Below are 12276 nucleotides of genomic sequence, written 5' to 3' on the forward strand. Positions count from 1 at the left end.
GAATACCTTACGGTTGTCGTTGAACTTGCACGCGCCAGTTTTATATCCCGTTCTATAAACAGCCATAAAAACTAAACAAAAAAAAACTACATAGATTTCAATGCACTCTGCTCTCCATGGGAATCAACGTATACGGATGGCCATTCACATTTTTAAGGGATGAATAGACAACATTTAAAAGATTTATTTTAAATATGTACATATGTATGTATGTATGTATGTACATACATATATATATTCAAAGCGGATTTGAGATCAAATGGAATGTATGTATACCTCCTGCTCGCATTATCATGACAATACAAAACATTCTTTTTTCAATTTTGTTTAAATATAATATCAAGAAATTTTACTTATTTTGATTACTTGAGAAAAACAAAAGTTTTTTTTCGCCCTACCATACATATACATTTTTATATGTAAAATATTCTGTAGATTATTTTAAAGAACTCAAAAAAACAACACGAAATACATATGTACATATGCTTGGACTTTGAATGACTTTTGATGAGTATATACTATATATAAATATCATCCAAATTGTTGACAGCGCAAGAATGCTCATGTGACCGAATATTACAGCGTTCATACATCCCACACTGTGTAGAGTGTAGGGTATATGTATAGTACATGTACATATCTACATTCAATATATGCGACAACTTGTTGTATCTCCAATAGAATTAGTATTGTTGCTGCTGCTTTTTTTGTTGCTGCCCAGAGACATAGATAGTTAGTTAGTAACGTTTACCGGTTAGAGGCTGGTTTCGGTTTCGGTTTGGGTCTTTATGCAATGCAATTTAGTGCAAAACCAACGGAGACGTGAACGTAGACGGAGGGAGAGAGACGGAGAAAGGGAGTGTGCTTATCGTTTTAGTCGGTTGAACCACCTCGTACCACCGCCGACGCCGACGCCGACGCTCTTCTATTGTGCATCTCTCTCTCGTTCCATGCCGATCCAGTCAAATGCTGTTTCAATTTTAGCTTCAGTTGGTATTTGTTTTTGCTGTTATAATTATCTGCATAAATTGGTGCACACAACACACAAACTTTTTGTTTGATTTAACCAGTTACAGATGCGGTTCAATGCAGTCGAGTTATGGTATATAAAGCAAATACACATCTAAATATCTGTATAACTGTGGGGGGTATATTGTATATATATTTTAAGAGATCTCTGTTTTAATGAGTGATCTCAATGACTGTGCATTGTCAGATCATTGTCGAAATTGGTGCACTGGAAAGCACAGCTCGATGGAACTGTAAAAAGTTCCCCTCCACAGGTATTAGCACTCTCTGGTTCTATTGAGAGAGAGAGAGAGAGTGAGAGTGAGAGACGTATTAATCAGCTGATGTATCGAGCATTCCATTCCTGGTTTATCTTACTACCTTATCGATGGCACACTTTGTCCAGACTTGAAAGATCAACTTGATTACAAGATAATTGCGCAGTACTACCTCAATAAAGTTACTCATGAATTTCCCTCTAAATGGATGTTTCAGTGCACTGTCTGGTTATTTTTGCACTGGGAAATTTCCATCTTTTGCTTAATGAAAAGTTAAAAACTTCAAAAACAATTAACGATTCCAACAATACGATAGGATACCCCCACTAAGCTATGCAATGCTCTAACGATTCTGAGATGATCTTCCAAATTGTTTATGGTTTTTTAGCTTTGTCATTGCCAATTGAGTCAGCGAACACCCACAGGGGAAATGGAACTCTGCAATTGAAATGTTTTCTCATATAAATATCTAAAAATTCGGAATATCATAATACCCAACCCAAAAATATAAATATATAGCTGCACGGTAGGCTCCCTCGGGTCCCGTAGCGTACGCTGCCCCCCCTCCTGGCCGCACGCTACCATATGTCCAAAAACTAGCTCAAACTGGCTTCCATCGTCCATGACCGAAAATGTTACCAGCCTGAACTGGTAATCAGACAGACAGAAGCATAGCACTCAATATTTAACTCGCATACAAAATATTTTGCGTTATATACTCGAACAGCAAATTAATTGAAGCGGCCAGAAAGTCTTTTATATTTGATGTCCATTAATGGGGGATGCGTTGCGTTGGGGCGCCAAAATAAAATGATATAAATAATAATACAGCAATTCCCTAGCAAGGGGTACAACATTTTTGGGTATGTTTTAGGCAAAGAAGAGAGGAATGGATAGGAATAAAAATAGAGAGAATAAAATTACTTCATAAGGTCATGCTTTTATCGAATCTATAGCTTCAAAAACGGATTTCAATTAAACATAAATATGTTAAAATAAATCCCAAAATATAAAAGAGTATTAACAACATCGACCTGTTGAATGTAGACTGAAATTTGTCAAGCAAACAGCCAAGACCTTTGAATCAATGTGCGAGCAGCTCATATCAAAAAGAATCCAACAATTTAAAGACAATTTTCATCTCGTGCACAAAAAGACTCTCAATAGAAGGACACAAGTTAAGGAACTGAGAATCTAGGGGAATATTTCTATCAATCATCTACTATGCCCAATGAATATTCATCATTTAAAAATAAAATCTTTTGTGTTGACACTTGGCATGACTTTAAGCAGAAGTTTTATCAAAACTTATCTTTATCATGGGGATCTTGGTGTTGAAAACTAAAAATATCTCGATTGTGTCCAGATAAGATATGGTATATCTCCGAGCCATGATCCTAACTTGGATACACTCCATAGCACATGGCACAACCTATACTATGAACTTGCTTTTCTCAAGGTAACTTTCACGTAATTTTCATGGTTTTAGTGCCCAATTTTCCGCAGCAAAAAAACGAACGAAACGTTTTGGCAGTCGCTAACAAGTTTCAACGGCTCTGGACAATAAATCAATCAAACGAAATCATACGGATTGATCGACGCCGGTTAAGGCGAGAACAATTTTAGTAAAAAATACGTAAGTAAATACTTAAATAATTAAAGTAGTTGCCACAAATAAAACGTAAACGAAAACGAATTGCGGAGGCAAGGAAACTGCCATACCAATTGACATTTCGAGGGTCATCGATGCCGAGAGATACAATATACCCGTTGAGCAGAAGAAAAACAAAATAAATACAAAAACTGAGACCACAAATTGGAGTGTGGAGTGGAGTGGTTTGGATTGGCTTGGCTTGGTGTGAAGTGGGAGCTGGACGGGGGGTTCTTGAGCGTTTGAGTGTTCTCGCTTGAGACGGAGGCCGACCACGGCCACCGCCAATGGGTCATGGGGTTACGTTGGTTCTGGGTTTTTTTCTGGCCATATCAGAGTCCGCCATAAACTAAACAAAAAACACTAAATAAACTGGGCGAGGAAACGAGCAAAGTTGGCTATCTAAAATATGTCTTTTACAATGGTACTAACCATAATATCGGCTCTAATCTTTATAGCCGTCAGAGACTTTACAATGCTGAAAAAAATACTCTGACTTTTGTACCAAAGCCTTCGGCTTGAGATTAGATTGGCAAAGCGGCCAGCAGGGGAATCTCCACACCAACTGGGTACAAACAATTCCGTTCTGCCAAATCGGAGGCATAAAGCTCAGCATGTGACTTTCGACTTAAAATAAGTCGAGTCCCATTGACTGGATTTATGGGCGGGAGTCAGTCCCGTCCCGTCCGGTCCCGTCCCACTCCGGAGCGGAGTGGATCGTATCGTATGTGTCATCGACAAGGTGTTTTTAATAACTTAATTGGCAAATTGGCAAGCAATGAACACCACCAGTCGTGTGCGCCGCGCTTTATGATTGGCCTTTAATTGTGGGCGAAAGTGCCGAGGAGTATTTTGAAAAGTTTCATAATTCCCGTAAGTCCGGGGCCTGGCATTCTATACCCATATACATATATAATATGTACTCGCATTTAGTATAATTGCAATTGAAATGCAAGTATTTTAATTGTTGTCAAAAGTCATTTAAAGTGTGAAAAGTTGTAAGAACTTTTAGCATGCAAACACGTCCCAGCTGCCGGATTGCGAGTGATCTGGTGGGGGGTTTTGAGTCTGGAATCTCGTATCTGAACCTGGAACTGGTGGCAAGCCTTTAACACGTGATTCTGTTATTTATAAACAATATTTAACCTGCTAATTTGTGCACAGCGGAAGTGAATTTCTGGAATTTCAATTGCGAAATGCTCGCCAAATCTGTTTAGGGCCTGGCCGCGCCTGCCTCAAACCAGTTGCTACTGTATGTACCACAACATATGTATAAGAAAGCGAAAACTATTACGAATATATATAACTGTACATGGGTACTCACAAATGTGAGAAAAATACCTTTAACAATGGCCCACCTTGACCTTTCGACCGAGGCAGCAGCAGCAGCAAGTGTCTGTCGCTATGTGGATGCTGCTGTGGAGTTCTTTGAAATGCCGACAACAAACAGTAAAATAATGAAAAGAGAGAGAGAGAGAGAGAGAGAGAGAGAGAGGTAGTGGAGAGAAATCCCGAAGGCGGCACAGTATAGATCTGGATAGCGTATTGATAAGATTAGATTTAGGAGGAAGCCAAAGAGATTTCGGGCGTGGGAATTGCTGCACGAAAAGTAAACAACAACAAAAGTAAATCGAACCTGCAACAGAATCCAATTAAATATTTTTAATTACAATTCAGCTGTAACGTTATTAATTATATTTAAGTTTTTGTGTTGTCAGATTTTGTTTTTGGGACAGTTTGTTGTCAGGATATTCGTGGAGTTTTATCTTTTGCGTAAGCGTCGACTCCAGTTTGCTTGCATTTGACAATATTTGTCCAGTCACGTGTGGCTATTGTCTGGAAAAGCTGCAAGCGGCTGATCCACCAAATCTAGAGCAAATTCCAATTACTTGCAATCATTCTGTACTTTGCTGTGTTCATTTTACCCAGAACTTTTAAAGTTTGTTTTTTGATTGCTTGAATTCAGATAACGATGGCGATTATTATCGGCCTTCTCATTTACGCCCTCTATTCTACACGATTTTGTCATATATCCGAGACATGAACCCCCACTAACCACTCCAAACCAGATTCATATCATGGTATATATTTCAAGGTATATTTCGGTATCTTTTTGAGAGTAGTGCGGTATATTTTATTGCTGAATCCGCGGTCACACTGGCAGGCAATGTTGTTGCAAAAAGATAAGAAAATCCAAACAAATTGGTGGATTATATAGATTATATAGCCATGCCACCCACAAATCGAAGACTGCACAGTCACAAAATGTGAACTCAGTGCTTTGGCAGGCAGCAGTTGACCGCATTTAGAGCGTGGTGTAATAAAAGTGCTTGGAATACAATAAAATGCAAAATATGATGGGCGATAGCGAGGAGCAGATATGGCAAGAAATCGGCATTGATCCGCAGCATGTATGTGAGTCAGGCGATGGCAGCGGCGAGGGACGATATCAGCTCATATGCGACAAGTCGTGGCTGCAAGCGCTGGAGAAGCAGCGAAGGTTGACGCACTTCTCCAGCTGGCCGCGATTGGATAGACGAGCGCATCCCACGGGACAGCTGGAGCACCCCTGGACCCGCATTCTGGTGCAGACATACCGCAAGCAGCCCCAACGCAGGGTGTACCCCCTGCCGAGAGCCTGTGCTGGCGCTGGTGGCGGGGAAGGACATGCTGCAGATGCGCTGCCAATGTCCTACTCCCAGGCGGTGGCTTTTGTGGCCAATAGCAACTTTAAGCAGCTCTGGGAGGAGGCCTACAAGAAGTACAATGGCGCACATGTCAAACTGTGCAGATCTGCAGCCAGCATGTCATCATCCAAGCCCATCTCTGGCCAGGGACAACTGCAGCCGCACGATATGGTGCTCAAGGAGCTCATTCAACGTGTCTACCACTGCCCCGTGCTGCACTGTCAGGTGGATCGTGGAGAGGCAGACGCACCGACTGCCGCTGGAACGGATATTGCCAGCAATTGTCACGCCAACATTCTGCCCGCCCTGGTGGCCATCGAGTCCTCCACGCACTTCAGTGTGTTCTTCTACCCGCCGGCACTGGAGTGCAGCCTCTACGATTGCATCACCTACAGCCCGGCGCTGCTGGGCAAGGGGTACAACAAAACGCTGTTCATCATCTACCAGATCTTCCAGCTGTCCAAGCAGCTCCAAAGCCAGGGCTTCTTCCTCGGCGACCTTCGACTGCAGCACATTGTCCTGCGGGAGAATCTTTGGCTACAGGTTCTGCCACGGCTTCAGTGCAATCTCCTGGAGGAGGACACAGTCGTTCCTGCGGTGGACATGTCGCCGCTCACGCCGCTGGCCTCGCCAGAGCTGGGCGATCTGGCCGATGCGCCCCTGCAGCTGCCCTCGAGCAGCACCGTGTTCGACCTGAAGCTGGCCTACGATCCGGCGCACTTCAATCTGCGGGAATACGCGGAGATGTGGTGCAGCGGGCAGCTGTCGAACTTTGACTACCTCACCATCCTGAACAATGCCTGCGGGCGCAGCCTCACGAATGCCGCCCATCACCACATAATGCCCTGGGTGACAGACTTTGCCGGACGCAGTGGAGCCAACTGGCGGGATCTATCCCGCAGCAAGTATCGGCTGAACAAGGGCGATGTTCACCTTGATCTCATGTATGCCCATGCCAGCCAGCATGTCGATGGCTTGGCTGGGGAGCAAGTGCCCCACCATGTCTCGGATTTCCTCTCCGAGATCACGTACTTTGTGTACATGGCCAGACGAACCCCACAATCCATTCTCTGCGCCCATGTGCGACCCATTTGGGTGCCCGCCGAGTATCCGGTGTCCATTCAGCGACTGCAGGAGTGGACCCCAGACGAGTGTATACCGGAGTTCTACTCGGATCCGATGATCTTCAAGAGCATACACGAGGATCTGCCGGACTTGGAGCTGCCTGCTTGGGCCACCTGCCCGGAGGACTTTATATGCAAGCATCGCGAGGCCCTGGAGTCGCAGTATGTCAGCGAGCGACTCCATCACTGGATCGACCTCAACTTTGGGTGAGTTTTGTGCACCTTTTGAAGAGATTTTCTGCAACTTTTCCCCCTCTGTTCCTTAAGCTACAAGCTGAGTGGAAAAGCGGCCGTCAAGTCAAAGAATGTCTGCCTCACCCTGGTGGATCAGCATCGGAATCTCAGTCAGCGCGGCATTGTGCAGCTCTTCACGCAGGCGCATCCGCCGCGACGCTATGCCACGCCGTGGTTCAACAAGACGGCACCGCGAATGAGTCAACTCTATGGCAGCCCGTCCAAGCGTCTGGCCAAGAGCACCGAGAACCTGAACGCGGACAACAGTTCCTCCACAATCACTTCGCTGCGTCCCAGCCACGATGCGTCGAGCGGCGCGTCCGTCCACAGCAGTTCGGCGTCGGCATCCGCCTCCAACTTTTATGCCATCACCAACTTTATAGACCTGCCCGACAACTATAATCCCACGCTGCTGCTGCAGAACCTGGAGACGCTGGAGGCCTTCTATGCCCGCACATTCCCACAGCAGCGGGCGTCGGCGAATCCCGAGGAGAAAATGATCAGCAGCGATCTCATGTTCGAGCAGAACTCGGCGGATCATTCCTTCACCAATCAACTCTTTGCCGGCGCCGAGATTCACACGAAATCAAAGAATCTCCTAAGGGAAAAGCGGAGCTCGCTGCAGCATCTGCTGCATGTGCGACGGGAACGCGAGCTGCAGGTGCTGGGCTGCCTCATCGTGGAGCTGTTTGCGATGCAGCGACTGCGGCCGCTGCTCATGGGCAGCGGACTGACGGCCGCCTTCGAGGCTCGACTGGCTGCCTGCCGCACTGTGGCCCAGCTGCATCGACAGGATCTGCCGAAACCCGTGCGCCATGTGGTGCGGCTGCTGTTGCAGCTGGAAAAGGAGGCAGATCAAGGACTGCCGCAGCCGCCCAGCCCAGCGCAGTTGGTGGAACCAATGTTCGCCAATCTGCTGCTGCCCTTCCCCAGTCACTACATTGCCGTCTATGCGCTGGTGAGATCGCTGCATGCCTTCGAGCTGAATGCCGTTCTGCTGGAGCTGCACACACACTTCAGCTGCCAGGGCGGCAGGGAATGTGCGCGCTACACGGAGATGGATCGCCAGCGAGTGCTGTTCGACCGGAAGATTGCCGAATGCAAGGTCATGTCGTGCTGTGCCCATGTCCGCAGGCTGCTCGAGCCGGTGGCCTTTGCCTACGAGCAGTTCACGCCCGTGGAGCTGCTGCTGCCTCACATTATTGATCTGCTGCGAGACGAGCGCACCTCGATACTGACCGCCTGGAATCTCTTTGACTCGATTGCCCAGGCGCTGGGTGTGGCGCAGACCCAGCAGCATCTGCTGCAACCGCTGCTCAAGCTGTACGATGTCGAGGGCACGAGTGTCAGCGATGATGGCAGCTCCATTGGGGCGGCAGCCACAGGCGGACATCTGCGCTTTTCCTCCAGCAGCTCCTTCAAGTCGCGCAAGTCCGTGAAGCTGTACCACCACAGTTTCCTGCTCCGCTTGATTGTACGTTTCGGACTACGCTGCTTCCTGCAGCACTTTATTGCTCCCCTCATCGAAGCGGTGGGCGGCTACAAGGAACCGGAGCAGGGCAACGGCTATCACTACCACAGCGGCGGCAGTCGACGGACCAGCAAGAATCTCAACTTTGCCGCCGATGAGGAGGAGCGCCAGCCACCGCCAGCAGCGGATGTAGATGCCACCAAGCCGGACATCGAAGAGCTCTTCACGTTCGAGGAGGATCAGGATAGAATCTCCAGTCAGGAGAGCAAATCCATTGACTCCTTTGACATGCGCCCGGCCACCGCCACCAGTGCAGAGGAGGCACGCGAGTCGGATGGCGGCGGATCACCCGACAAGCTGGTCATCAATGAGCTCATCTACGGTGCCAAACTCTCGCCGGATAAACTCTCCCTTCGCGAGGGTCAAACACCGCCAATAATGGCGCCCCCACCCGTCCTCGGACCACGTTCCCCCACCATTGAGATACCCAATCCAACGATCGGCATTCGACGCAGCTTCCAGCTGAGCGCCATTGACTGCGACATTGGCTCCCGGAAGAGCGTGGACAGCTTCGAGATGATCACTCAGGCGGTGCAGCAGGAGGCGGCACAGCCAGCAGCAGCGGCAAGCGAAAGGGACGCAGAGGGTTCCGACTCTCTACAGGCTTCGGTTATATCCAGAATGTCGGAGGCCAAGGCGCTGCAGAACAATCGCATTAGCGAGATGAGTGCCGAGAGTCTGGTGTGGCTGTCGCATCGACTGGGACCGGTGCTGACATCGCGGCACATAACCAGAAACCTGTTAAAGCTGCTCTCCCTGTGCTATGTGGGGCAGGAGAACCTCCTGCCAGAGATGGATGATGGTGGCTTTAGCTCCTCCCCCGAAGCGGCCAATCTGAACTTTTTTAGCATTGCCAATGCACGCGTTGTGGGCGATAGGAGTGCGGCACGTGTACTCGAATGCCTGATGTCCATAGCAGGTGAGGGGAGAATCTCTGACAAAGTCATGAAACCTTCATCCTAATCCGCTCTTGCCTTTCAGCTCTCTATGGGGAGAACTTTCTCCTGCTGCAGTATTTCCCGCACATCAGTGAACTGATTGGCTTGTGCTCGAAGCGCATCACTGGCAGCCTGGAGGGCGCCATCATTAGTTCGCTGCAGTTGCTCAAGTACATGGTGCCCTGTCTGACGGACTCCAGCATAATGGAGCATCTGCAGCACATCCTGCTGGACGCCATCCTGCTGCCCATTTTGCGTTTGCTTAGCTCCACCAATCAGCTGATGCCCAGCGGCTATCTGGGCCGTTCGCTGCTGGCGCGCAAGTTCCTCGATGCCATCTATGCGTTGAGTGTGCGCCTGGGATCGGACATGACGCGCGAACATCTCTGCCAGTCGCTGCTCTGTCCCTTCTTTCTCATATTCAACAAGGCCTTTGGCCTGCCCAACGAGTTCGGCTGCGACCTGGCCAATCTGTCGCTGGTGGGCGGTGCCATGCAGCGGGAGCGTGCCCTGGAGGAGCTGAGGGATGTCTTTGGTCCGGAACTGGCGCACGCCGCCTACCTGGCATTCCTGCGCTTCCTGGGCGAGGCCATCATGCAACGGACGCTCACCAATCTGGAGTTTGTGCTGACCCTGTGCCACGAACACGAGCAACCGAGTGGCGGCGCTCAAAGCAAATCGAATCTGGCGGCCAGTGTGATACCCGGACAGGACGAGGACACCGTGGACACATCCTGCGAGCTGGCTGCCAACAGCTTTGGCACCCAGATCGTTGGTAATCGCCTGCAGGTGGCCAGAAGCAGCATGGAACTGCTCGATATGGTGGCCTACAAGCTGGATCAGCTGCCCAGCAGTCGCCACCTAAAGGGCAACTGGCTGGCCTACTGGCGGCACGAGACCACGCGCAGCGAGAAGGACAATCAGGCGCTGAATCTTAAGCAGATCCGCCTGCAATCGTTCGTTGGACACACGAACTCCGTGCGGGCCATCTACGCCTTGGACAACGAGAACAGTTTCGTGTCTGCGTCCAAGGACAAGACGGTGAAGCTTTGGTCGCTGCGCAGCGAGGGCGACGGCAGGAAGACCACCGCCTGCCAGTTTACGTACACAGCCCACAAGAAGTCCATTCACTCGCTGAGCTTTCTGGAGTCGCTGCGCTACGTGGTGTCCTGCGACTCGGGCGTGCATCTGTGGGATCCGTTTATGGGCAGACCTCTGGGAATATTGGATGCCCCGCGACACAGTGCCGTGACCGTGGTCAAGTGTTTGCCCTCGCACTCGCCTCTGGTGATTGCTGGGACAGCCGAGTCCACGGTGAAGGTGATCGATGCCAGATCCATGGAGTACGTCAACGAGTGGCGCGTCTGTCATCCGGCCCTGCCCAATGCCACCGTTCGCTGCCTGGCCATTGCCCCCTCTGGCAATTGGCTGGCCGCTGGTCTCTCCTCTGGCGGCATTGTGATGCTGGACACGCGAACCGGGATGGTTCTCAACTCCTGGCGACCCATGGAATGCGATCTGCTTCAGTTGACGGCGCCAAGTGATCAGTTTTTGGTTAGCTCCGCTCTGGACCATAGTCTGGCCGTGTGGCACGCCCTCGATGGCATCATGCACTATCAACTCAAGTGAGTTTCATAAATGGTTGTATAGAGAATTTATTTATTACTCATAGAACACTCTTCCACAGACCGCCACCGGAACCCGCGCACTTTCTGCAGAGTGTGGGTCCTGCCCTGGTCTATGCCACCACTGGGAATCGTGTGGGAGTCTATGCAGATGTGGCCGACTCGCATGCCTTCAATACGATCACAAAACTACGTTCGGAGACATTCCGTGGCGTCCTCACCTCCCTGGCTGTCTTGCCACTGAATCGAGCCTTTCTCGCTGGCAACGAGAGCGGAAACATTGCCCTGCTCTGCTAGCAATGCCTGTACTATATTATGACACTAAATATTATAATAGTTTACTATCTCTACATACTCAATGGCACCAAATATTATTTTAATGCAAAACAAACTTCAATTTCCACTGACCGTCTCTACGGATATTTGCTGTAAACTGAAAGAATTTACTACAATACGTTAATGCTTAGAAGCTCTCGCACAATGAAAGGCAGTCAGTCAGTGGAGGCTTTGTCCCTATAACTTAAGCAATTATTTCAGATTATCCAAATGATGACACTACACGAATATAAACTGTAAGCATTCCAGATGGTATACCCTTAAATATGTTGAAAATGTGCAAAAAAACACTTTCAAACTTTAGATTTGTATTTAAAAGTATTCATTTAAGCTGGAAAGAGGTAAAACATATTTATATAGAAATATACGAACATTCTACTCGATACAATTTGCACCTTTTAGCGGCAAGCTTTCGATCTGGAGGGGAGCGCTGCCCTCAAACCAGTTTACGGGACGCGATCAGAATGATTTGCTCGCTCGTTGCCTTGGTTTTTTTTTTGTTGTATTTCTTGATTTCCTTTTGCACTCTGCCTTGGATTGGGCCAATGAACTAACTGAGCAGCAGCTGCAGCACACAGCGGACGTTGCATCCGAGATCTCTGAGGCGAGGCTGCAAGGGGAAACAGAGAGGAGAGTGTCTGAGAGAGATGGAGAGAGACCCATCTGGTAGTATGCGTGGAGGACGGATACTATATGGAAGATCGTCCATTCGAACGCGTTGCATTTATTTTTGGGCGATGCCCCCGACGTCGATGTGGAGATGGGGGAATGTTGTCGTCTTTTTATGGCAAACTTTTTTGCATTGGAATTTTTCGCTGTTGTTTTTGTTGTTGCTGTTGTTGTTGTCGGGTGCACTTTCCGAGT

General features: G+C 48.6%; 1 protein-coding gene across 1 annotated transcript; it reads left to right on the top strand.

Moving 5' to 3' along the window:
- Positions 1-5244: 5244 nt before the first annotated feature.
- On the top strand, positions 5245-11795 carry LOC117900378 (WD repeat-containing protein 81). The gene is made up of 4 exons (XM_034810730.1): positions 5245-6955; positions 7016-9432; positions 9495-11076; positions 11139-11795. The coding sequence occupies exons 1-4, from the start codon at positions 5283-5285 to the stop codon at positions 11371-11373; spliced, it is 5907 nt and encodes a 1968-aa protein (XP_034666621.1). The 5' UTR covers positions 5245-5282; the 3' UTR covers positions 11374-11795.
- Positions 11796-12276: the final 481 nt, after the last annotated feature.

The sequence above is a fragment of the Drosophila subobscura genome, chromosome U (genome assembly GCF_008121235.1).
Source record: "Drosophila subobscura isolate 14011-0131.10 chromosome U, UCBerk_Dsub_1.0, whole genome shotgun sequence".
Classification (NCBI taxonomy): domain Eukaryota; kingdom Metazoa; phylum Arthropoda; class Insecta; order Diptera; family Drosophilidae; genus Drosophila; species Drosophila subobscura.